This window comes from Salvelinus alpinus, chromosome 19, assembly GCF_045679555.1.
Source record: "Salvelinus alpinus chromosome 19, SLU_Salpinus.1, whole genome shotgun sequence".
NCBI lineage: Eukaryota > Metazoa > Chordata > Actinopteri > Salmoniformes > Salmonidae > Salvelinus > Salvelinus alpinus.
The window spans coordinates 24340186-24362085 of record NC_092104.1 but is presented as its reverse complement, the minus strand read 5'-3'; the positions used below and the strand labels follow the sequence as shown (position 1 = coordinate 24362085).

General features: G+C 45.5%; 2 protein-coding genes across 4 annotated transcripts in view; both read right to left on the bottom strand.

The window, feature by feature from the left end:
* Positions 1–21900, bottom strand: part of hk2 (hexokinase 2) — a 110990-nt gene that overhangs the window by 40703 nt on the left and 48387 nt on the right. Inside the window, exon 6 of the mRNA XM_071352669.1 lies at positions 15331–15430. Coding sequence (XP_071208770.1) covers positions 15331–15430 — 100 coding nt within the window. The remainder of the gene's footprint in view (positions 1–15330; positions 15431–21900) is intronic.
* LOC139545183 (putative nuclease HARBI1) lies at positions 8679–12412 on the bottom strand. 3 transcript variants are annotated; one of them, XM_071352666.1, is made up of 10 exons: positions 11665–12412; positions 11401–11577; positions 11249–11310; positions 11080–11166; positions 10709–10992; positions 10594–10629; positions 9941–10495; positions 9756–9871; positions 9548–9659; positions 8679–9453 (listed from the first exon to the last, which is right to left on the bottom strand). In XM_071352666.1, the coding sequence occupies exons 7-10, from the start codon at positions 10410–10412 to the stop codon at positions 9083–9085; spliced, it is 1071 nt and encodes a 356-aa protein (XP_071208767.1). In that variant the 5' UTR covers positions 10413–10495; positions 10594–10629; positions 10709–10992; positions 11080–11166; positions 11249–11310; positions 11401–11577; positions 11665–12412; the 3' UTR covers positions 8679–9082. The 3 variants fall into 3 exon arrangements, with proteins under 3 accessions (XP_071208767.1, XP_071208769.1, XP_071208768.1); XM_071352668.1 differs by having other exon boundaries at positions 10594–10992; XM_071352667.1 differs by having other exon boundaries at positions 9941–10882; positions 10951–10992.

The window sequence follows — 21900 nt, the reverse complement described above, 5'->3', positions numbered from 1 at the left end:
CCAGTCCCTCGACTTCCTGGCACTGACGGAAACATGGATCACCACAGATAACACTGCTACTCCTACTGCTCTCTCTTCGTCCGCCCACGTGTTCTCGCACACCCCGAGAGCTTCTGGTCAGCGGGGTGGTGGCACCGGGATCCTCTTCTCTCCCAAGTGGTCATTCTCTCTTTCTCCCCTTACCCATCTGTCTATCGCCTCCTTTGAATTCCATGCTGTCACAGTTACCAGCCCTTTCAAGCTTAACATCCTTATCATTTATCGCCCTCCAGGTTCCCTCGGAGAGTTCATCAATGAGCTCGATGCCTTGATTAGCTCCTTTCCTGAGGACGGCTCACCTCTCACAGTTCTGGGCGACTTTAACCTCCCCACGTCTACCTTTGACTCATTCCTCTCTGCCTCCTTCTTTCCACTCCTCTCCTCTTTTGACCTCACCCTCTCACCTTCCCCCCCTACTCACAAGGCAGGCAATACGCTCGACCTCATCTTTACTAGATGCTGTTCTTCCACTAACCTCATTGCAACTCCCCTCCAAGTCTCCGACCACTACCTTGTATCCTTTTCCCTCTCGCTCTCATCCAACACTTCCCACACTGCCCCTACTCGGATGGTATCGCGCCGTCCCAACCTTCGCTCTCTCTCCCCCGCTACCCTCTCCTCTTCCATCCTATCATCTCTTCCCTCTGCTCAAACCTTCTCCAACCTATCTCCTGATTCTGCCTCCTCAACCCTCCTCTCCTCCCTTTCTGCATCCTTTGACTCTCTATGTCCCCTATCCTCCAGGCCGGCTCGGTCCTCCCCTCCCGCTCCGTGGCTCGACGACTCATTGCGAGCTCACAGAACAGGGCTCCGGGCAGCCGAGCGGAAATGGAGGAAAACTCGCCTCCCTGCGGACCTGGCATCCTTTCACTCCCTCCTCTCTACATTTTCCTCTTCTGTCTCTGCTGCTAAAGCCACTTTCTACCACTCTAAATTCCAAGCATCTGCCTCTAACCCCAGGAAGCTCTTTGCCACCTTCTCCTCCCTCCTGAATCCTCCTCCCCCTCCCCCCTCCTCCCTCTCTGCAGATGACTTCGTCAACCATTTTGAAAAGAAGGTCGACGACATCCGATCCTCGTTTGCTAAGTCAAACGACACCGCTGGTTCTGCTCACACTGCCCCACCCTGTGCTCTGACCTCTTTCTCCCCTCTCTCTCCAGATGAAATCTCGCGTCTTGTGACGGCCGGCCGCCCAACAACCTGCCCGCTTGACCCTATCCCCTCCTCTCTTCTCCAGACCATTTCCGGAGACCTTCTCCCTTACCTCACCTCGCTCATCAACTCATCCCTGACCGCTGGCTACGTCCCTTCCGTCTTCAAGAGAGCGAGAGTTGCACCCCTTCTGAAAAAACCTACACTCGATCCCTCCGATGTCAACAACTACAGACCAGTATCCCTTCTTTCTTTTCTCTCCAAAACTCTTGAACGTGCCGTCCTTGGCCAGCTCTCCCGCTATCTCTCTCAGAATGACCTTCTTGATCCAAATCAGTCAGGTTTCAAGACTAGTCATTCAACTGAGACTGCTCTTCTCTGTATCACGGAGGCGCTCCGCACTGCTAAAGCTAACTCTCTCTCCTCTGCTCTCATCCTTCTAGACCTATCGGCTGCCTTCGATACTGTGAACCATCAGATCCTCCTCTCCACCCTCTCCGAGTTGGGCATCTCCGGCGCGGCCCACGCTTGGATTGCGTCCTACCTGACAGGTCGCTCCTACCAGGTGGCGTGGCGAGAATCTGTCTCCTCACCACGTGCTCTCACCACTGGTGTCCCCCAGGGCTCTGTTCTAGGCCCTCTCCTATTCTCGCTATACACCAAGTCACTTGGCTCTGTCATAACCTCACATGGTCTCTCCTATCATTGCTATGCAGACGACACACAACTAATCTTCTCCTTTCCCCCTTCTGATGACCAGGTGGCGAATCGCATCTCTGCATGTCTGGCAGACATATCAGTGTGGATGACGGATCACCACCTCAAGCTGAACCTCGGCAAGACGGAGCTGCTCTTCCTCCCGGGGAAGGACTGCCCGTTCCATGATCTCGCCATCACGGTTGACAACTCCATTGTGTCCTCCTCCCAGAGCGCTAAGAACCTTGGCGTGATCCTGGACAACACCCTGTCGTTCTCAACCAACATCAAGGCGGTGGCCCGTTCCTGTAGGTTCATGCTCTACAACATCCGCAGAGTACGACCCTGCCTCACACAGGAAGCGGCGCAGGTCCTAATCCAGGCACTTGTCATCTCCCGTCTGGATTACTGCAACTCGCTGTTGGCTGGGCTCCCTGCCTGTGCCATTAAACCCCTACAACTCATCCAGAACGCCGCAGCCCGTCTGGTGTTCAACCTTCCCAAGTTCTCTCACGTCACCCCGCTCCTCCGCTCTCTCCACTGGCTTCCAGTTGAAGCTCGCATCCGCTACAAGACCATGGTGCTTGCCTACGGAGCTGTGAGGGGAACGGCACCTCAGTACCTCCAGGCTCTGATCAGGCCCTACACCCAAACAAGGGCACTGCGTTCATCCACCTCTGGCCTGCTCGCCTCCCTACCACTGAGGAAGTACAGTTCCCGCTCAGCCCAGTCAAAACTGTTCGCTGCTCTGGCCCCCCAATGGTGGAACAAACTCCCTCACGACGCCAGGACAGCGGAGTCAATCACCACCTTCCGGAGACACCTGAAACCCCACCTCTTTAAGGAATACCTAGGATAGGATAAAGTAATCCTTCTCACTCCCCCCCCCCTTAAAAGATTTAGATGCACTATTGTAAAGTGGCCGTTCCACTGGATGTCATAAGGTGAATGCACCAATTTGTAAGTCGCTCTGGATAAGAGCGTCTGCTAAATGACTTAAATGTAAATGTAAATGTTTTGTTCGAAAATGTGCATATTTGAGGTATAAATCATAGTTTTACATTGCAGCTACCATAAAAAATATCACCAAAGCAGCCAGAATAATTAGAGAGCAACGTGAAATACCTAAATACTCATCATAAAACATTTATGAAAAATACATGGTGTACAGCAAATGAAAGATAAACATCTTGTGAATCCAGCCAATATTTCCGATTTTTTAAGTGTTTTACAGCGAAAACACAATATAGCATTATATTAGCTTACCACAATAGCCAAACACACAACTGCATTTATTCACCGCATAGATAGCATTCGCAAAAACCAGCAAAATATATAAAATTAATCACTAACCTTAACCAACTTCATCAGATGACAGTCTTATAACATCAGGTTATACAATACACTTATGTTTTGTTCGAGAATGTGCATATTTAGAGCTGCAAACCGTGGTTATACATTGTGAATATGTAGCATCGATTCACCAGAATGTCCGGAGCTAGTTTGGACACTCACCTAATCTGACCAAAGAACTCATCATAAACTTTACATAAAAATAGTTGTTGTATGGCAAATGAAAGATACACTGGTTCTTAATGCAACCGTCGTGTTCAATTTTTTAAAATAACTTTCCCATAACAAACAGCTTGCGTTATTGCAAGACAGCGCCCGCCAAAACGGCAGAGAATAGGAATAACATTTTCCACAGAAATACGAAATAACATCATAAATTGTTCTTACTTTTGTTGAGCTTCCATCAGAATCTTGTACAAGGAGTCCTAGGTCGAGGATAAATCGTTGTTTGGTTTTAGAATGTCCTTTTCTCCTTTCGAATTCGTGCCACAATGCTAGCCAATGTTGATGACGTTCCCAGTTTCTCTCGACGCAAAGAACTGAAAACTCCAAAAGTCCAAATAAACGTTGAATAAACTGATAGAACTCGGTTGAAAAAACCTGCTTTACAATGTTATTATCACATGCATCAAATAAAATCAGAGCCGGAGATATTAGCCGTGTATACCGAACGCTTATCATAAGACAATATGGAGGTGCTTCCCGCGCCTAGGTAGAGAAAGGAAATTCTGGACACGTCATTCCAAGAGCTCTTGTTCGACCTCAGATCAAGCTAGACACCCCATTCCACCTTCCACTGCCTGTTGACATCTAGTGGAAGGCGTATGAAGTGCATGCATATCGATAAATATTAGGCAATTGAATAGGCAGGCCCTGAAACAGAGCCTCGTTTTCAGATTTTTCACTTCCTGTCTGGAAGTTTGCTGCAAAATGAGTTCTGTTTTACTCACAGATATAATTCAAACAGTTATAGAAACTTGAGTGTTTTCTATCCAATAGTAATCATAATATGCATATTGTACAATCTAGAATAGAGTACGAGGCAGTTTAATTTGGGCACGATTTTTCCCAAAGTGAAAACAGCACCCCCCTATTGACAAGAAGTTTTAAGAAGCAAAGAAATTTCTAAAATAAACATTTAACAAGGCACACCTGTTAATTGAAATATATTCCAGATGACTACCTCATGAAGCTGGTTGAGAGAATGCCAAGTGTGCAAATATGTCATTAAGGCAAAGGGTAGCTACTTTGAAGAATCTACAATGTAGAAAATAGTAAAAATAACAAAAAACCCTTGAATGAGTAGGTGTGTCCAAACTTTTGACTGGTACTGTATGTGACATCATACGCAATTTTCGGAGACCACTTTTGGCTCATGAGTGCTACTTTCAGAACTACTGGATTAAAAGTATACAAAAGTACTGGAGAATCTCTTTAATGTGGGTGCTACCATGATTATGGAAAATCCTGAATAATGATGACTGAGAAAGTTCACTGTCAAAATAAATATAGGGGATTTGTTTATGGCAAGAACATACGGAGTGAGAAGATTGGGAGCAAGAACATTGAGTCCTATTGATTAGGCCTGTGTGTGGACTGTATCGATTAAGGGCTCAGTACCTTTTACCTCACTCAAAACATTGGAAGTGTGCCATAGGGTTGGGCGATCTCAACCTTTGTCCTATTGTGATGATGTACTCATTAAACATTGTGATATATACTATATCTACAAAAGTATGTGGACACCCCTTCAAATTAGTGGATTCGGCTATTTCAGCTACACCCGTTGTTGACAGGTGTATAAAAATCGAGCCACAGCCATGCAATCGCCATAGACAAACATTGGCAGAAGAATGGCCTTACTGAAGAGATCAGTGACTTTCAACGTTAGTTTGTCAAATTTCTGCCCTGCTAGAGCTGCCCAGGTAAACTGTAAGTGCTGTTATTGTGAAGTGGAAACATCTAGGAGTAACAACGGCTGAGCTGCGAAGTGGTAGGCCACACAAGCTCAAAGAAAGGGACCGCTGAGTGCTGAAGCGCGTGAAAATCGTCTGTCCTCAGTTGCAACACTCACTACCGAGTTCCAAACTGCCTCAGGAAGCAACGTCAGCACAAGAGCTGTTCGTCGGAAGCTTCATGAAATGGGTTTCCATGGCCGAGCAGCCGCACACAAGCGTCGGAGAGGTGTAAAGCTTGCCGCCATTGGACGCAGTGGAAACGCGTTCTCGGGAATGATGAATCCCGCTTCACCATCTGGCAGTCTAATAGGGAACGCTACCTGCCCCAATGCAAATTGAGAAGTGTAAAGTTTGGTGGAGGAGGAATAATGGTCTGGGGCGGTTTTTCATGGTCGGGCTAGGCCCCATTCTTCCAGTGAAGGGAAATCTTAACTCTACAGCATACAATGACACTCTCAACCATTCTGTGCTTCTATCGTTGTGGCAACAGTTTGGGGAAGGCCCTTTCCTGTTTCAGCATGACAATGCCTCCGTGCACAAAGCGAGGTCCATACAGAAAAGGTTTGTCGAGATCGTGTGGAAGGCAGGAAAGTGATGTGGACATATTGAAGCAAATCTCAAGACATCAGTCTGGAATTAAAGCTTGGACACAAATGGGTCTTCCAAATGGACAATGACCACAAACATACTTCCAAAGTTGTGGCAAAATGGCTTAAGGACAACAAAGTCAAGATATTGGAGTGGCCATCACAAAGCCCTGATCACAATCCTAGAGAAAATGTGTGGGCAGAACTGAAAGAACATGTGCGAGCAAGGCCTACAAACCTGACTCAGTTACACCAGCTCTGTCAGGAGGAATGGGCCAAAATTCACCCAACTTATTGTGGGAAGCTTGTGGAAGGCTACCCGAAACGTTTGACCCAAGTTAAACAATTGTAAACTTCTGACCCACTGGGAATTTGATGAAAGATATAAAAGCTGAAATAAATAATTCGCCCAAATATTATTCTGACATTTCACATTCTTAAAATGAAGTGGTGATCCTAACCGACCTAAGACAGGGAATTTTTACTTGGATTAAATGTCAGGAATTGTGAAAAACTGAGTTTAAATGCATTTGGCTAAGGTGTATGCAAACTTCCGACTTCAACTGTACCTTCACGTATCTGACATTACATGATCATTAATGTTTACTGATCATGAAAAGCATAGTTATTTGCTGTACAACTCTGATGATAGGGCTAAATGTGCGCATGGAATAATTAAACATTTGTAGTTCCGACTATGCTCAATAGGTGTTGATATTAAAACAAATAGTTATAACATTTATTTCACAATCCCTAGAAAACGTTATGTAGTTGTCAATGGTTTTAGTGGAGCTGGGGGTCTTATTTCTGTCTGTAATGAAGCCCTTTTGTGGGGAAAAACTTATTTGGATTGGCTGGGCTTGGCTCACCAGTAGGTGGGCCTCGCTCCCAGGCCCCTGCCCAGTCATGGGAAATCCATAGACTAGGGCCTAATTAATTTATTTCAATTAACTGATTTCCTTACATGAACTGTAACTCAGTAAAATTGTTGAAATTGTTGCATGCTGCGTTTATATTGTTGTTCAGTATAGTTTTTATGACATGTGCCCCATAAAAATACACACTTTAATCTACACAGGTTTCAATGTGGCACTAGGCTACAATCTGTGGCTCCATGTGTAGCAAGCAATGTGGGAGATTTCTAATCAATGCAAAATTGAATAGAAATTATGGAATTAAATTAGCTAAATGAGAATGAGTAGGCTACAACAAGCAACCATTAGGTAGGCTGTTGTTTAATCTGAATGTAGTTGTTGTAGAGAGGGATGGGAAGCGCAGCAAAATAGCTTCAATTAGCCTAGGTATCTTAGGCTAATCTATTTTAGCTAACTTCATTACATCAATTTGATGCAGTCAAGAGAAGCACTACAAGATGGGATGATAGATAACCTACGGTATCTACAAGTTTGTCAAACTAGCGCGAGTCTGTATGGCTACTCTCTCCCTCATGTCAAACTTATTGGCCCCTGCCCATCCCCCACACTGCTGCAAGCAAACAGATCTCCCAAGCTGCACAGGCTGCACAGCAAGCCAGTTACCAAGTTTAAACAGTGATTATTTATTTTTTTAAACACATGTATTTCGACAATCCAGATATTCGAGAAAAAAAATTCTAGATATTATTCGATAGTGAAATTATTTTAAATGCCCATCCCTACTCTGGCTACCTTACATTTTTTTAGACCATTGAAGCAACTTTTTGAGATGGAACTCCCGTTAGAATTATTCATTGTTTGATCAGGAGAAAGCCATGCATGCTTAAAATGATGAAAGCGTTGCCTAGCCCAAAGTCATATTCAAAGCCTATCGAATGGAAAGAGAAAGGAATATAGCCTACATTTTTTTTCACTACTTATGGAGATACTTAGGAAGTGTTCATTATTTAACATTTTTACAAGTTTAGGCTATATGGCCCTTGCATCCGACAGAGAGAAAAACAATATTTTCTGACTGGACATTTTGCACTGCTTTGGTGGAATTTTTTGCTCTCTCTTGCATTCAGTATAAGTATTTTCTTAATCTGTTGTTGTCTAGTACTGTCTTTTTGCTAGCTAGGGCCATCTACTTTAAGTGCTGTCTCTCTTCCCAGTAGCCTATTTGGTGTGTGAACTGCTGACTGCTCATAACTTGCAGCTGATTGTTGACACATCAACCAGGATTAATGAGCAGGGGCCTGTTGCACAAAACTAGGATAAGGGATTAAGCCAGGATATCTTGGTGATCCTGGCTCAATTGATCCGTAATCCGGTTGCACTAAAGATGGATAGGGGGCAGGAGGATATGTTATGGTATAAATTACCATGGAGATTTATTCTGTGGAGCTAACCTGCTCCAGACCAGGCTAAATTCCAGGATCTATTTAATCTCATCCCTAATGTCAGTCAGCAGTCACCACAAATGGAAACCAATAGTTATTTCACTGCTCACTATACATTGTTATCACATATAACTAGACCCACTGTTATTATTTAAACGTTTGTGATCATTAATTTCAATGATTTTGGATAAAAAATGATTTTTAGATGATGTTGCTATCATTAGATAATTTACAGTTTCCCATAGACTATAAGGCTATATATAAAATGATAGAATATTAGGGCCACAGAGGGGAAAAAAACACAAGTCATAATATTGTAACCAGTTGTTTTAAAGGAGGACAGTTGTTAAAATGACAGATGTGGGGCATTTCGTGAAATTGTACTTCAGTATGGTTTCATAAACAAAGACATGCTGATGTGCCAGAATATTAAGTATCACATTGTCATAAGTATCAAAACTGTAAAAACAATATGTAGCTTTTCTGCAGAAAGAACCAGCCTCATAAATTTATGACTTTATCCTTTTTCTTCAGTGTGGCCCTAGTACTCTGTCATATAAACAAATACACATTCCATATGAATATAAAAACACAATGTGTAACATTATGTTCCTTTATTGAATAAGGACAAAACAAAGCAGGTAAACCATCAGCTCCTTTCGAAACTGAAGTCACAGTGACTCTACAAGATGGAAAGCACAGAATCCAAGCATATTATACAAAATGATACATACACATTCAAAGGTCTGTATATAACACACCCTGCATGTCTGCACACTAAAATAAATGCAGGACAAATCCATACACATCAACTGAACAGACAAATGAATGGATGCAGTAGCCTCCCTGCAGCCTTGTATTACACACAGTATACCGCACAAACATCATAAGAGGCCAAATTCGTCAAAAAACGAACCCAAAAAAACCCTAATTCCTCTGCCACCGCAGGACATATTTAACCAAAATTGAAAGCACACATACTAACTAAAATAATTCAACACATATTGGTCCCTCAGCAGCCGACCACTGTCGTCATCAGGGAAGATTGCCGGATTGTCCCAGTCCATGGCTGGTGGCACTCTGGGGGCCCTCTCCTTCCTCAGGCAGGCCACATTGTGGAGGACAGCACAAGCCACAGTAATATCACATGCCCTAACAGGGCTGACCCTTAATTTGTGAAGGCAGTGAAAGCGTGCCTTCAGGAGGCCAAAGGTCATTTCAACTCTGGCCCTGGTCCTGGCATGGGCATGGTTGTAGGCCTGCTGTGCTTCCTGGGGGTCTGTGAAAGGTGTCAGGAGAAAAGGCTGGCAGCCATACCCCCTGTCTCCCAGCAACACACCAGAGAATTCACCTGTCAACACAAAATCTCATCATTACTACCTCATAAACACAGTGATATTCTTGACACAGCCATGATGGTTATAAATAGGGGTTGTGTGGCTTACCTTGTGATAGGCACTGATAGATTTCAGAGGCCCGAAAGATTCTGGAGTCATGGACTGAGCCAGGCCATTTTGCCACAACATTGCTGATCACACAGTCAGCATTGCAGACCATCTGAAATCATAAGATGAGGAATATTACACCAATCAATGCACATCACTGGCAATGCAGAGTGTTCGTCAATGGACAATATCAAAAAGTTATGTTCACCTGAACATTAATGCTGTGAAAGGATTTCCTATTCACAAAATCGGCCTCATGGGCACCTGAGGGGGCTTTTATCCTTATGTGTGTGCAGTCCACTGCACCAATGACATTGGGGAAACCTGTCACACAAAGTAATGAGTATCCTACTATGTGTTAACAGTTGTCCTGTAATTTGTAGATCCTCTTACCTGCAATCCTATAGAACTCCTCTTTGATGTCACAGAGTCTTCTGTGGCCAGGGAAGGAGATGAAGACATCTGCTAATGCTTTGATAGCCAGACACACACTCCTTATTGTGCGGCAAATTGTGGCCTTGTTCAGCTGTTCTGCATCCCCCACTGAGTACAGGAAGGCTCCACTAGCAAAAAAGCGCAAGGCCACACAAACCATTTGCTCCACACTCAGTGCATGGCTCCGTGCAGTGCGGTGCTTAATCCTGAGACCCAGTAGTCTGCATAGATACCTGATGCCATCTGCAGAAAACCTGTATCTTTCATATAGATGGTCATCAGGGAAGGCCAGTGGGTCCAACCGGTCCCTGAAGACCCTTTCTCGCCTGAAGGCTCTCCTCAGCACAAGTGCTTCTTCATCCACCACATCTCGCACGAATGGGCATGCCATTGTCAGAGCAGAAAGGAACACACAATTTTGGGCCTTCATATAGGCTAGTGGCCACACCTGGTGCTGGGGGGGTGGGCAAAAGAGGGCGATGCCTTATAACGATGACTTGGTTGTACTGATTGCTGGGAAAATAAAAAAAACCTTAGAAAGATGCCACCGTCCTGTGTGCTCACAATAAGAGCTCATATGTCATGGCTCACTTGACTTTACGAGAATATACCTAATTTTTATTTTGAGCTGTGTCATCTTCTTGGAGCTGGGGGAGGAAAGAAAAATAATGATTAATACATTTGTGTTACAGTTAGCATACAGTGTACATTGAAGGCATATCTCACCTCCCTCTCAAGTTTTTTTATTTCAAGGTCCAGTTTCCTAATTGTCCTCTTTTTTATTTCGGACTCCAGTGCAAGATTTTCCATCTTTTTCTTCTTGTACTGAATGTCTATGTCTGCCAGTTCTATTTGGCGCCGGAGGTGGTTGCCATACAACTTTCTGATAGCTTGTGAGCTCTGTGAACACAATACAATTAGCGCAGCTGGAATTTGGCAGGATGTGGTGTCCTTTTATTAATACGCACTATGTTGCCAGGCTGGTTTTCCCACTGTATAGCATCTGGGTCCTGTAAAAGAAATTAGATTTTTTGATTTTGATGAGGACTCCTCACCATTGTAGAGTAAATAGTACTTTCACAGTCTTAACATGATACCTCATGCCTTCTGGAATCCAGAGAGATGGTCTCCTCCTCATCATCGTCTCCATCATGTGCTGTTGCTGCTGCACTGGGGCCTTCACCCTATCACATTTAATCGGATTCATATTGAAGCTAGTAGACAAGACATGCCAGGCCTACAGTATGCCTTTGATGGAGTACTCACTGGATCAGCATCGTCTGGTGCTTGTGCTGGTGGCTCTAACAGGAACACAGTGCTGCCAGACACTGCAAGGCAATAGGTAAACCAAAGTCAGACAGTCCAAATTGATTCAATATGAATGTGGTTGTATCCCATGTAGAGATGGAAGGACATACCTTGAATGAAGCGGGTGGCATCTTGGGAGGAACCTATGCTCGTCTCTTTCCCCCCAGGGATCCCCTCTAAGACGGGCCTGCCTTTATTTAGCTCCAAGGCCATGTCCTCTGCTGGGGTAAGGTCAGCCTTTGGTGACCCACCACCCGTGCCTTGTCTGTGGGTATTCTTTTTCACTGCTAAAACAGTACAGACAATGTGTGAGCAGGCACCTTCTGGGTACAATATATGCTTGTGCTTTGTTAAATATTAGTCAGGGACCATACCATTCTGCAGAATGTTCTTGTATTTGATTTTGACCTGCTGCCATGTCCGTTTTGGCCCGTTCATGTTTAATCTACACACACACACACACACACACACACACACACACACACACACACACATTTAATGGAGTCACACTGCAAAAAATTACTTGGTATTTTTGTCTTGTTTTCAGTAAAAATATCAAAAAATTTATCATAGCTTTATACAGTGTGATGGAGTTACTTTACACAATTTCACTCATATCTGCAGTGCATTTCAATTAAAAATTTAACCGTTTCATAATTACAGTACAACTGCATTTTTGGAGATGTGAATTAAATATTTGAATTGTAATTGTGATGTTTCAGCGGAGCGGTGAGTGTGTAATTGTGCACTACTTACGCATTCAGGCGGTCTGCAATACTTTGCCACGCTTTTTCTCTTTGCTTTATCACTGTGGCGGTGTTGCCTTTCTTCTTAATTATATCTTTTACCTCCTCGTATGCCTCCATGAGGATTTGTGCTTCCGACGGGGAAAAGTACGCGGCTCTAGTTGCCATGGTAAATCAGTTAATCTGTGATCTGTGGCGGGGTCTATTTGAGTGAGCCGTGAGCGCGCACCTATCCAGGATTGGTTTCACCTGGCTTAATGAATCCGTGTCTGCTCATCCTGGCTTGGTCTTTGTGCAACCAATTAAGCCTGGACGCACATGTTTTGGCTTCATTGAGCTCAGCTGAGTCATTTATCCCGGATGTCTTAATTCTACTTTTGTGCAACAGGCCCCAGGGCAATTTGTGACTGTTGTTGTTTTGGTAATCAGTGGCTGTATTGGAGGGGGAGTGGTTTCTCCTCTCCTAGGAAATCAACAATTAGTACCGGGAGGTGTGCACTTCACCTCTGCAAGATAATTAGCAATTAGTGTTAGTACTTAAGTCTCCCCTGTTTTCTCAGCCCCAGCTGTAAGCGACGGTCGCGTCAGCGCCGGTCTCGTCGCCGAAACAAAGCCAGTTCTGCCGAGTTGTTCTGCGAAGTTGTTCGAGGAAGGCACCACTCTCTCACTTGAGGATCTAACCTTGTTATTTTCAAATGATCTCCTTTTGCTCTTTTGTAGCATTGGCAACCATGTGTGTTTTCTATACCTGTTTGCGTCTCCTAGGCATTAGACGCAAACAGGTATAGCATTGGAACTGCTGATCTGCGGTCAAGAGCGCTGAATTCATCTCAGCCTATGCTGCCATTCAGTCCCTAGACTTTTTGGCCCTGGCGGAGACCTGGATCACCCCAGAGAACACTGCTACTCCAGCTGCTCTCTTCATCGGACTACGTATTCTCTCGTTGTACGAGAGCATCTGGATGTCAAAGTGCTGGCACAGGCCTACTAATTTCTCCTAAATGGAAACAATATTTTCTCCCTCACTCACCTGTCAATCTCCTCATTTGAATTCTATGTTACTGTCACTTGTCCACTTCAGCTTAACATTGTTGTCATCTATCGCCCACCAGGTACATTGAGTTCCTCAATGAGCTTGACACCTTGATAAGCTAATTTCCTGATGGTCACCGCTCTTCGTACTGGGCGACTTCAACCTCCCGATGTCTGCCTTCAATTAATTTCTTTTCAACTCTTTCTTCCCTCTCTTTGCCTCTTTTGACCTCACCCTTTCCCAGTCCCCTCCCACTCACAAGGCAGGGAATACGCTTTACCTCATCTTTACTAGAGGCTGTTTGCCTACTAATCTCACTGCAACCCCCCTCCAGGTCTCTGATCATTACTTTGTTTCCTTTTCTGTCTCCCTCTCCTCCAACCCTACACAGATAGTCATGCGCCATCGCAATCTTCGCTCTCACTACTCTTCTTCTATCCTATCATCTCTCCCTTCTGCTAAATCCTTCTCCCCCTGTCTCCTGAATTTGCCTCTTCGACCTTACTCTTCTCCCTTTCTGCATCCTAGGACACCTACTGTCCCCTTTCCTCCCGGCCAGCTCAGCCCTCCCCTTCTGCTCAGCCCTCCCCTCCTACTCTGTGGCTGAGTGACTCATTGCGAGCTTACAGGGCTGCGGGCAGCTGAGCGAAAGTTTTGTTTTCAACCAATCATCCTTTCATTCCCTCCTCTATCTTCTGCTGCTAAAGCCACTTTCTATCAATCAAAATGTTAAGCTTCTGGCTCTAACTGTAGGAGACTATTTTCCACCTTCTCCTCCCTCCTTAATTCTCCAACCCCTCCCTACGACTTTGTCAACTACTTTGAAAAGAAAGTTGACGACATCCGCTCCTCATTCACTCAGCCTATTGAGTCCACTGGTCCCACTCACACAACTATCCTACGCCTTGACTTCTTTCTCCCCTCTCTCTCCAGATGAAATCCTGAGACTAGTGAGGTCCGGCCGACCAACAACCTGCTTGTTCGACCCTATCCCCTCTAGACCATGTCTGGGGACCTTCTGCCACTCCTCACTTCTCTCATCCCTGACCACTAGCTGCGTTATCTGCCTTCAAAATGGCCAGAGTCGCTCCCCACCTCAAAACCAACACTCAACCCCTCTGACGTCACACTACAGACCGGTATCCATTCATTATTGTCTTTCCATAACACTTCAGCGCGCGGTCTCTGACCAACTCTCTCGCTATCTTCTCAGAACAATCTTCTTGACCCTAACCAGTCAGGCTTCAAGACTGTCCCCCTCCCGGGGAGCAAAGAACCTTAGCGTGACCCTGGACAACACCCTGGCGTTCTCTGCAAATATCAAAGTCAGTGACTCTGCTCTACAACATTCTTAGAGTACGACCCTACCTCACACAGGAAGTGGCACAGGTCCTAGTGGCAGCAGGTAGCCTGGTGGTTAGAGCGTTGGGCCAAAAGGTTGCTGGATCGCATCCCGAGCTGACAAGGTAAAAATCTGTCGTTCTGCCCCTGAGCAAGGCAGTTAACCCACTGTTCCCCAGGCGCGAAAGACGTGGATGTCAATTAAGGCAGCCCGCCTTAATGAAGACACATTTCAGTTTTAGGCATTCAGTTGTACAACTGACTAGGTATTCCCCTTTCCCTAACCCAGGCACTTGTCATCTACTGCTGGGCTCCCCGCTTGTGCCATCAACCCCTGCACGAATTTGATTTCCCCCCGACTAGTTCTGACTTTGCTGATAGCTACTTTATTGAGGAAAGATGTATTTACTATGACAGATTTTTTTGTTATTTTTTACCTTTTTAACTAGGCAAGTCAGTTAAGAACAAATTCTTATTTTCAATGACGGCCTAGGAACAGTGGGTTAACTGCCTTGTTCAGGGGCAGAACGACAGATTTGTACCTTGTCAGCTAGGGGATTTGAACTTGCAACTTTTCAGTTACTAGCCCAACGCTCTAACCACTAGGCTACCCTGCCGCCCCATAGAGTATTTGGTTGACTAACCTAGCCATCTTAAGATGAATGCGCTAACTATAAGTCGCTCTGGATAAGATTGTTTGCTAAATGACTAAAATGTAAATAACATTTATTGAAATAGGTTATGGCAAATAGGGAAAATATTTGGAATGCCACTCGTGCTGTGCGCTGCCACTGAGGCGCCAGTCAAGTTCAAATAGGCTAAACCGTTGTCTGTCAAATCAGACACCCAACCCTACTATGCCATGTCACACATTTTCACTAATCCCCATATATGTGCAACAGGATCCTGGTGAGACTCACCGACAATTAGGCCTATTTCACAGTGGTGGTCATCGTATCCACAGGTCATCATGGTGCCCACAGTGTCGTTGATCACCGACACAATGTCAATGTCAAAGTCCTAGAAAGAAATAGAAACAGGACATAAATAACTTATCAAGTGACTTACCTAGTAACCAGTGTGCTGTGATTGACATTACGCATGACGCAACACCTATGAAGATCAACAAGTAAAGATGCAGGTTGTGATCAGGGTGGTAGTGCTGTTCTAGGATCAGGTCCATCATGTCCATGTAATATTAATTGTCATCTAAATGTCAGAACTGATCCTAGATCAACACTCCTGGTCCGTTATAAGCAGCCAATTTAAATCATACACAAATTACATATTGGTTTTCTAACCCTGTAAGTAGTCTATGGACAAGATATGACAGCAATCCATGCTTTGGTTTAGTTACCCTGTGACTGTTTCCAAATCCACACATTTTAGCATTTGTGGCACAAATCCCATGCATGTCGTGCTTCATGTCCAAATCATCTTCGATAAGCTACACAATCAATTTCAGATAATTCCGCTTTGCTCCACAGGTAGTATTACAGGTAGTATTACATTTCATTTCATTACAGTACAACAGTTTGATTTGTTTGATCTTAGCTGGCTACATAGCCGTCTTTGTATCCAAGATAATTGTGTAGTCTAGAGTAATTGTCGAGGTTACCTAGCCAGTTAGAGGTTACCTAGCCAGCTACACTTTCAAACAAAGTCAACAACGCAGCCACTGCTAGCTAGCCTATTTCACCAGCCAGCAGTACTATATCATTTTAGTCAATAAGATTTTTTGCAACGTAAGCTTAACTTTCTGAACATTCGAGACGTGTAGTCCACTTGTCATTCCAATCTCCTTTGCATTAGCGTAGCCTCTTCTGTAGCCTGTCAACTATGTGTCTGTCTATCCCTGTTCTCTCCTCTCTGCACAGACCATACAAACGCTTCACACCGCGTGGCCGCTGCTACTCTAACCTGGTGGTCCCAGCGCGCACGACCCACGTGGAGTTCCAGGTCTCAGGCAGCCTCTGGAACTGCCGATCTGCGGCCAACAAGGCAGAGTTCATCTCAGCCTATGCTTCCCTCCAGTCCCTCGACTTCTTGGCACTGACGGAAACATGGATTACCACTGATAACACTGCTACTCCTACTGCTCTCTCCTCGTCTGCCCACGTGTTCTCGCACACCCCGAGAGCTTCTGGTCAGCGGGGTGGTGGCACTGGGATCCTCATCTCTCCCAAGTGGACATTCTCTCTTTCTCCCCTGACCCATCTGTCTATCGCCTCCTTTGAATTCCATGCTGTCACAGTTACCAGCCCTTTCAAGCTTAACATCCTTATCATTTATCGCCCTCCAGGTTCCCTTGGAGAGTTCATCAATGAGCTTGACGCCCTGATAAGTTCCTTTCCTGAGGATGGCTCACCTCTCACAGTTCTGGGTGACTTTAACCTCCCCACGTCTACCTTTGACTCATTCCTCTGCCTCCTTCTTTCCACTCCTCTCCTCTTTTGACCTCACCCTCTCACCTTCCCCCCCTACTCACAAGGCAGGCAATACGCTTGACCTCATCTTTACTAGATGCTGTTCTTCCACTAATCTCATTGCAACTCCCCTCCAAGTCTCCGACCACTACCTTGTATCCTTTTCCCTCTCGCTCTCATCCAACACTTCCCACACTGCCCCTACTCGGATGGTATCGCGCCGTCCCAACCTTCGCTCTCTCTCCCCCGCTACTCTCTCCTCTTCCATCCTATCATCTCTTCCCTCTGCTCAAACCTTCTCCAACCTATCTCCTGATTCTGCCTCCTCAACCCTCCTCTCCTCCCTTTCTGCATCCTTTGACTCTCTATGTCCCCTATCCTCCAGGCCGGCTCGGTCCTCCCCTCCTGCTCCGTGGCTCGACGACTCATTGCGAGCTCACAGAACAGGGCTCCGGGCAGCCGAGCGGAAATGGAGGAAAACTCGCCTCCCTGCGGACCTGGCATCCTTTCACTCCCTCCTCTCTACATTCTCCTCTTCTGTCTCTGCTGCTAAAGCCAATTTCTACCACTCTAAATTCCAAGCATCTGCCTCTAACCCTAGGAAGCTCTTTGCCACCTTCTCCTCCCTCCTGAATCCTCCTCCCCCTCCTCCCCCCTCCTCCCTCTCTGCTGATGACTTCGTCAACCATTTTGAAAAGAAGGTCGACGACATCCGATCCTCGTTTGCTAAGTCAAACGACACCGCTGGTTCTGCTCACACTGCCCTACCCTGTGCTTTGACCTCTTTCTCCCCTCTCTCTCCAGATGAAATCTCGCGTCTTGTGACGGCCGGCCGCCCAACAACCTGCCCGCTTGACCCTATCCCCTCCTCTCTTCTCCAGACCATTTCCGGAGACCTTCTCCCTTACCTCACCTCGCTCATCAACTCATCCTTGACCGCTGGCTACGTCCCTTCCGTCTTCAAGAGAGCGAGAGTTGCACCCCTTCTGAAAAAACCTACACTCGATCCCTCCGATGTCAACAACTACAGACCAGTATCCCTTCTTTCTTTTCTCTCCAAAACTCTTGAACGTGCCGTCCTTGGCCAGCTCTCCTGCTATCTCTCTCAGAATGACCTTCTTGATCCAAATCAGTCAGGTTTCAAGACTAGTCATTCAACTGAGACTGCTCTTCTCTGTGTCACGGAGGCGCTCCGCACTGCTAAAGCTAACTCTCTCTCCTCTGCTCTCATCCTTCTAGACCTATCGGCTGCCTTTGATACTGTGAACCATCAGATCCTCCTCTCCACCCTCTCCGAGCTGGGCATCTCCGGCGCGGCCCACGCTTGGATTGCGTCCTACCTGACAGGTCGCTCCTACCAGGTGGCGTGGCGAGAATCTGTCTCCGCACCACGTGCTCTCACCACTGGTGTCCCCCAGGGCTCTGTTCTAGGCCCTCTCCTATTCTCGCTATACACCAAGTCACTTGGCTCTGTCATATCCTCACATGGTCTCTCCTATCATTGCTATGCAGACGACACACAATTAATCTTCTCCTTTCCCCCCTCTGATAACCAGGTGGTGAATCGCATCTCTGCATGTCTGGCAGACATATCAGTGTGGATGACGGATCACCACCTCAAGCTGAACCTCGGCAAGACGGAGCTGCTCTTCCTCCCGGGGAAGGACTGCCCGTTCCATGATCTCGCCATCACGGTTGACAACTCCATTGTGTCCTCCTCCCAGAGTGCTAAGAACCTTGGCGTGATCCTGGACAACACCCTGTCGTTCTCAACTAACATCAAGGCGGTGACCCGTTCCTGTAGGTTCATGCTCTACAACATTCGCAGAGTACGACCCTGCCTCACGCAGGAAGCGGCGCAGGTCCTAATCCAGGCACTTGTCATCTCCCGTCTGGATTACTGCAACTCGCTGTTGGCTGGGCTCCCTGCCTGTGCCATTAAACCCCTACAACTCATCCAGAACGCCGCAGCCCGTCTGGTGTTCAACTTTCCCAAGTTCTCTCACGTCACCCCGCTCCTCCGCTCTCTCCACTGGCTTCCAGTTGAAGCTCGCATCCGCTACAAGACCATGGTGCTTGCCTACGGAGCTGTGAGGGGAACGGCACCTCCGTACCTTCAGGCTCTGATCAGGCCCTACACCCAAACAAGGGCACTGCGTTCATCCACCTCTGGCCTGCTCGCCTCCCTACCTCTGAGGAAGTACAGTTCCCGCTCAGCCCAGTCAAAACTGTTCGCTGCTCTGGCACCCCAATGGTGGAACAAACTCCCTCACGACGCCAGGTCAGCGGAGTCAATCACCACCTTCCGGAGACACCTGAAACCCCACCTCTAAGGAATACCTAGGATAGGATAAAGTAATCCTTCTAACCCCCCCCCTTAAAAGAGTTAGATGCACTATTGTAAAGTGGTTGTTCCACTGGATATCATAAGGTGAATGCACCAATTTGTAAGTCGCTCTGGATAAGAGCGTCTGCTAAATGACTTAAATGTAAATATTTAGCATTTGAAAAACATGCTAGGGAAACTAAAGCTATGTTCGAATACCCATATTAACATACTGTATACTACATAATTAGTGTATACACCACGAGTTCATTTTAGCATACTGTAAACGAACAGTATCGTTTCAGTTGAGCGTACTAGCATTTTCCCTGTCTACCGGAAATTGATGCTGTTGCTATGCAACCTCTTGCTAGCTTGTTAGCATAACTAGCTAGACATTTTATGATTTCGGGTGTATTCGTAAATTCAATCTGGAGTGCCAGAGTGCCCTCTGAGCATTTGAAAATCCAGAGCATTGTCAGATTATCTGTTTGTAAACTCAGAGCGTTCAGAGCACACACTGGACGCTCTGGCCGAGGAGTAGAGTTGATCCGAGCGTTTTGACCTCACAACTGCACCCAAGCTAAGGTTGGCTAGCTACTTCCAGACACAAATGAGAGAACACCTCACTCTGACCATTTTACTTGCCCAAACAGAGCTGGTTAGGCTGTTTTCATGTTATCCAGAGTGTTGGTGATGTAAATGAACTGCTGGCAAAATTATGCTTATTTTTTTTGCCGACGTTTACCGACACATTCAACAGGTTTTGAGCGTTCATAAATTCAGTTATTCTGGGCTCTGGAACACTCAGACGAGAGTGCTCTGAAATCAAAGTAGATGGCCAGCATTAACAATGTCCATTGAGAAGGCACAACGACTATACCACTTAGCTAAGAATGAAGTGAATAATCAAGTCAATAAAAGCTGCGTAGTTAGCATATAGTTAACATACTGCATGGCAAGTTCGATGTATTAGTAGCCAACTAACGTTAGGTAACTAGCATACCGGTACATACTGCTGTAATGCTATGCGGTTCGTAAGGATAGTGTAGCTAACAAATTGTCAGCCAACATAACATGTAATGTAATTTATTTCAATCATTACTTTATTACATTACTCAACATTTTAATGTTTCGCATAATTAGTTAAAGAAATTAATTTGTATCCGATCTTGTTGGACTTCGGCTGCATATTTTCCATCATTTTCTTCAAATCTGAAACCGTTGTGAAGCCATACCCATTTTCTGAAGAATTGCATTATGGGCCCTAAAAGCACAGAAATAGTGTCCACCGCTTGTATACTTTGTATTTTGGCAAATTTAGTATGTCATCTGGGAACTTTTGGCACACTTACAACATCCAAAAGGTATACTACATACTCCATTTACATCACAAATAGTACATTAGTATGAGTATTCGAACACAGCTTAAACCAAAGCATGGATTCCTGTCATACTTTGTTCATAAATGCTTACAGGTAAGGAAACCAGTATGTAATTTGGGTAAACTATCCCTTTAAACAAATGTGCCCCGGCCTAAACTCAAACTAGCTTTACATTTTCTTGCAAACTAAATGGTTATTACTTTTTTCAAGTGGTGAAAGACACAAAGTCTTATTGGCGGTAAGAAAGGATGATTGTCATAATTGTTCGATTTATCACTCAGTTATTACATTAAAAAAATATATATTTGAAATACCATTATGTAAAGTAAAAATCCAAACCGGACAGTGCATGTTATACACACATACAGAACCAGTCAAAGGTTTGGACAGCTACTCAATCAAGGGTTTTTCTTTATTTGAACTATTCTCTACATTGTAGAATAATAGTGAAGACAAACTATGAAATAACACATATGCAATCATGTAGTAACCAAAAAAGTGTTAAACAAATCAAAATATATTTTAGTTTCCTCAAAGTAGCAATCCTTTGCCTTGATCGACAGCTTTGCACACTCTTGGCATTCTCTCAAACAGCTTCATGAAGAATGCAGTCTTCAAGGAGTTCCCACATATGCTGAGCACTTGTTGACTGCTTTTCCTTCCATCTGTTTCACCTGTCTTGGTGATTGTCCCCACCCACCTCCAGGTGTCTCCTATTTTCCCCGTTAGTACCCGGTGTATTTATCCCTGTGTTTCCTGTCTCTCTGTGCCAGTTCATCTTGTTTTGCCAAGTCAACCAGGATTTCTCCTAGCTCCCGTTTTTTCCTAGCCCTCCTGGTTTTGACCCTTGCCTGTCCTGATGCCAAATCCGCCTGCCTGACCACTCTGCCTGTTCTGACTTCAAGCCTGCCTATCCCCTGGTACTGTTTGGACTCTGACCTGGTTTATGAACTCACGCCTGTTCCCGACCTGCCTTTTGCCTACAACCTTTTTGTGTAATAAATATCGGAGCTCAACCAGTCTCCTGTGTGTGCATTTGGGTCTCGCCTTGTGCCCTTATAGTAGGAACTTGCCATGATAAACCCAGCAGACTAGGACCAGCTCCGTCACGCTGTCTCCCTGCAGGGAGCCACCATTGGGAGGCATGAGGAGCTACTGCTGGACCTTTTGGAAGGGCTTTGTTCCCTGACGGAACTTCACGACCAAGGGTTCAAGTCTATAATGGAGCAAATCAGTAAGTTAGCTCATAGGCAGCCTGCCACCTCTTAACCACCCAGTAACATTTCTACTACTAGTAGATTTGTTCAACCTACCCTGGCTCCTCGAGAACCCTGCTTACCACCTCCGGGAACGTTA